The sequence below is a fragment of the Meles meles genome, chromosome 8 (assembly GCF_922984935.1).
Source record: "Meles meles chromosome 8, mMelMel3.1 paternal haplotype, whole genome shotgun sequence".
NCBI lineage: Eukaryota > Metazoa > Chordata > Mammalia > Carnivora > Mustelidae > Meles > Meles meles.
This window is the reverse complement of record NC_060073.1, coordinates 56183267-56188526: the sequence shown is the minus strand read 5'-3', so window position 1 is coordinate 56188526 and position 5260 is coordinate 56183267. Positions and strand designations below refer to the sequence as shown.

The 5260-nt window shown below is 36.8% G+C and overlaps 1 protein-coding gene across 1 annotated transcript; it reads left to right on the top strand.

Moving 5' to 3' along the window:
• The first annotated feature begins 2398 nt into the window (after window positions 1–2398).
• On the top strand, window positions 2399–3337 carry LOC123949220 (olfactory receptor 52E4-like). Its single transcript, XM_046016577.1, has one exon. It carries the CDS (start codon window positions 2399–2401, stop codon window positions 3335–3337), a length of 939 nt encoding a protein of 312 aa, XP_045872533.1.
• Window positions 3338–5260: the final 1923 nt, after the last annotated feature.

Below are 5260 nucleotides of genomic sequence, written 5' to 3'. Positions count from 1 at the left end.
TCTCATGGATTTCTCAGATTTCCATATTGCATTCACTAACCTATATCCACTCATACATGGGGGATTTGTAGCCTCTTACATTATTCTACTGTCCTGCTTTGGTGTAGCCTAGACCCTGCAAACCTAATAAATGCTGATCTGAACCAAAAGGACATACAGCTTGGACAGCATGAGAAGGAACGTCTGAGCTCTCAATTCTGACTTGGTAGAATAGGGCTGCTGCTTCCAGGTCATAGTGATGTTGAATCCTAGGGGAGGAGATACTGCATCTCTATGTCTGAATCCAAAATGCAATATGTAATGGAGGACCTAAAATCCAGCTACTGCTCCAATGTCTATGAAATTCCACTAAACTACAAAATTTACTGTATTCTTTATTGGATGTGGTTTGACTTTTTAAAAGATTTGGCACGTGCACTGTTTAGCCACTCCCCCTAATTTGAACTAGAGTAGGATGACTCAGAAGGCCTTAGAGCCCTCTTCCTCACTGCTATCAGTACCACTTTTACACGTCATGGTGTTAGCATTATTTTTATACTTGTTATTTCTCCAGCCTATGTTATATTTTCCTAATTATTTTACCTTGCTTCTATTATTGTAAATCAAAATCAACACCTCCGAAAAGTTTAATGTTGTTAGGCCAAAGGTAAAGCTGGGGGATAGAATCTGTGGGTCAGAGTAGAGACTAATAATGCAAGGTAACAACTGTAGATCCCAGAGTTCATAAATAGAGTCATAGGAGAATTAACTGTCTTTTTTTGGGAAGAGGAACCCTCCAGACCCTAGGGATTAAGGGTTCTGTGGGAGATATGCTGGGTTTGGACATCTGCTGCAGCACAAGTATAAACTTTCCTTTGTAGGCATAACAAATACAATGAAGTCTGAAGGGGAGATGTCGCTGTAGTCTGATCTTAAAAGAATCATGGTCATGGCTAAGCCAACTGGTGCTGCTCAAGGGTGAATTCTTGGGAGCCAGGCACTGGAGATAAGGGATAGGAGGTCTGAGAAATAGTTGAAACAAGAAATGCCTGAAATAGGGCTGAAGCTGTGAGGAACAGAAAAACATTAGGTAGGTATTGTTTAAATATTTTTGGTAGAGGTAAAGTCTCTTACTTTGTTTCTCCTTAATTTCAGTATTTTTTTAAGTATAAATCGAACAGTGTATTTTAAAATAAAGTATATTCTTTTGTTTTTATTTTTGCTATCCAGAATTTTTAGAGTAAATTTTGATAAAAATTTCTATAGAAAACTTGAGAAAGCCCTCAGAAATAAGTACTTCCTTCATCTGTCCATCTTGCCTGGGTTCTCACTGAGCTGAGGGGCTTGGGGAACCTCCCAAGCAGAACCACCTCACTGCAACTTACCACACCAACTATGGACTGTAGGAAAAGAGGAAAATAAACTAAAGAAGAAGAGTTCAATTTCTTTATTCCTCACAAACCTACTACCTGATACCCTAAAGAGAGAGAGTCACCAGCTTTCCTAAAACCCTATTTCACAACCTTATCAGAGAAGAGCATTTATCACTTTCAGTTCATGACCCACAAGGCTGAAGGAGCCTCCTTTCCAGATTCAAATCCAAGGGTCATCCCATGTCTCAAATGTATTTGATGTTGATGGTTACCAGAGGGGAGAGGGATGGGGGGGATGTGCAAAATGGGTTTGGACATCTTCCAAACCCATTTCCAGTTTCCAGTTTCCAGTTTCCAGTTATGGAAGGAATAAGTCACAGGAATAAAAAGCACAGAACAGAGAATATAGTTAATAATATTGTAATAGTGATGAAAGAGGACAGGTAGTAGCTACACTTGTGATGAGTATAGAAGATGAACACTTAAAACTAATGTAACGTTGTGTCAACTATACTCAAATAAAAAACATATTTAATGTTCATTAATTTTACACTAAATCATCCCAATGTTGTATTCATTTATCTGCTTAGTGTCACCTTGTTAGAGGGAACTTCCCTCACAATAAATTTAAATAGACACCAACTTCATTAGTATCCAATGCCATGCTTTGTTTTTCTTATATCACTTATATATCTTATATCCCTTATATCCCTTATATCTTCCCAGTATGCATATTTGAATATGCACATATATGACATCTGTATCCCCCACACTTTTTTTGTTTATTTGAATATTGTCTGTCTCATCCCCCAAATAATAATATTATAAAATCAGATTTTCTCACATTTGTTCACTACACATAGCAGAATTGTTAATATTTTTTAATATCCGAATCAATCCATATATTAAGGGCTGGCATAAAACCTCCTTCTTGATTTCCTGTTGATCATCATCCAAAATTTACTGTATTCTTTATTGGATGTGGTTTGACTTTTTAAATATTTGATAATTTGTTTTATCTGCAATTTCAAAAGAACGGAGAGAGGATGTCCCCTTCAAATGATACCAAGTTGCACCCTTCCTATTACCTCCTGCTGGGAGTTCCCGGCCTTGAAGAGATGCACTTCTGGATTGGGTTTCCTTTTTGTTCTGTGTATTTGATCGCCCTTGTGGGGAACATCACTATCCTGTTTGTGATCAAGAATGAAAAGAGTCTTCATCAGCCTATGTTTTACTTCTTGGCTATGTTAGCCTCCATTGATCTAGGTCTGTCCTCATCCACTATCCCCAAAATGTTGGGCATATTCTGGTTTAATTTAAAAGAGATTAGCTTTGGAGGCTGTGTCACCCAGATGTTCTTTATTCATATATTCACTGCCATGGAGACTGTTGTGTTGGTGGCGATGGCCTTTGATTGCCATGTTGCCATCTGCAATCCTCTGAGATACAGCCTGATTCTCACAAATAGGATGATTGGGCTCATCCTTGTTGTAGTGTTTGGCGTTAATTTCATTTTGGTTATCCCTCTGGTGTTTCTCATCTTGCGACTTCCTTTCTGTGGACGCCATATAATCCCCCACACATACTGTGAGCACATGGGAATTGCTCGGCTGGCCTGTGCCAATATAAAGGCAAACATGATATTTGGATTAATTCTTATATCAATGGTGTTTGTTGATGTTGTACTGATTGTTATCTCCTATATGAGAATACTCCGAGCTGTCTTCTGCCTTCCTTCCCAGGATGCCAGACTCAAAGCGCTTCATACATGTGGCTCCCATATCTGTGTTATCCTAGCCTTCTTCACTCCAGCTTTTTTCTCCTTCTTAACCCACCAGTTTGGCAGGAATGTTCCCGTATACATTCACATTCTCCTGGCCAATCTCTATGTTGTTGTTCCACCTGCCCTCAATCCTATCATCTATGGAGTGAGGACTAAGCAGATTCGAGAAAAGGTTTCAAGTATCTTTCTGAAAAAAGACTGACATAAACTGTCTCAGAGATAACTCACTTTAATCTAGCGGAAAGAGATTATTTTTCTCAACTACAGAATCTTGTAATAGAAAAAAGACTTGGATCTTAGTGTTATGTCATTTATAATTTCCCTAGCTATCCCATCTTGAACATATAACAAGATTAATGTCAAAACAATCACTGTGAATTTTATGGAACACCTAAAAGTTTTGGACAACTTAGTTATAAGATTTTATTACTCTCCTGTATAATTTCCACAGAGCATGTATTATAGACAGGACTATGTGGAATGAAATGTTTTTTATTTGCAAATAGTTTTTTGTTGGCCACATTACCAAATTTATATATTTCTACATCAAGGAATACAGGTATTTAATACTTGTGACAGATTCTTTCATTCCTTTCTTAATTGCTTAATTGTTGTTATCCATAATTTTATTGACATTTTATTATACTTTAGAAACTGATTAGTCATAGAAATATAAAAATAAAAATATACACAACATTTCAAGGTCTTATAGGAAGAAGAATTTATAGAAATTTTCCTATGACTGACTCTGTGTGGAATATTCCCAGCTCATTACATCTATGCAGATCTCCCCAAAACATCTTACTGTTCAAAGTGAACCAGTCTGTCCTTAATGTATGTATCTGCAAAACTGCAAAACCTATAGAAATAAAAATATATTTCGATCTCTATCTATCGGTAAAGGGGAATTTCATAGACACATCAGTATGATAAGGAACTTAGGACACTCAAGAATGAGCATCTCTAAACGAGTGCATTTCTAAACATGTCAGTTACATTCTCAAAGATTGAATCTAATGCCATAGATAGTAATTACTCTTGGATTCACAAACTTAGTTACTCATTCATTATTTACTAAGTAGCTTGTCCAGTACTTTTTAAATTTGCACTTCCTCCTTATGGCTTATCAGATGAACCCGAATATCCTATTCACATTTTATAGCTTTTGATCAATGATATGTATTTGGCCAATGTTTACTCTGTGGTGTCTTGCTACTCATATATTAGGTGCTTAATAATTTTCTACTTAAAAAAATTTATCTTCCAAAGAAGACATACAGACGGCCACCAGATACATGAAAATTTGCTTAGCATAACTAATCATCTGGGAAATGAACATCAAAACTACAGTGAAGTAGGGGTGTCTGGGTGGCTCATTTGCTTGAGTCTCTGACTCTTGATTTCAGCTCAGGTCTTGATCTGATGGGTCATGGGATCAGGCCCCACATCAGGCTCCCTTCTCAACAGGGAGTCCGTTTGAGGATTCTCTTCCTCTACCCCTCTTCTGCTAATACTCTCTCTTTCTCTCTCTTAAATAAATAAATAAAATCTAAAAACAAACAAAAAAACTACAGTAAGATGTCACTTTACACGTGTTAGAATGACTATTATCAAAAACACAAGAAGTAATAAGTGTTGGTGAAGATATGGAGAAAAGGGAACACTTTTGCTCTGTTGGTGATCATGTAACTTGCTGCAGCCTCTATGAGAACAGTATGGAGTTTCCTCAAGAAAGTAAAAATGGAACTATCATGGGATCCTGAAGGAAAGGAAAATGATAACTAGAAAAGATATCTGCATCCCCATGTTCATTGCAACATTACTGACAATAGCCAAGATATGTAGCAACTATATGTTCACCCATCAATGAGTTGATAAAGAAAATGTAGTACACATAGACACACACACACACACACACACACACACACACACACACACATATGCACAGGAATATTATTTAGCCATAAAAAAGAAGAAAATCTTGTCATTTGTGGCAATACAGATGGACCTTGACAGCATCATGCTGAATGAAATAAGTTAAAGAGAGAAAGACAAATACTGTATGATTTCACTTACATGTGGAATCTGAAAAACAAACAACAAAACAAAAAGAACTCATAGATAC

Bases quoted from the DNA above. Each gene is read 5' to 3' on its own strand.
- LOC123949220 (XM_046016577.1), top strand. From the start codon at position 2,399: ATGTCCCCTTCAAATGATACCAAGTTGCACCCTTCCTATTACCTCCTG.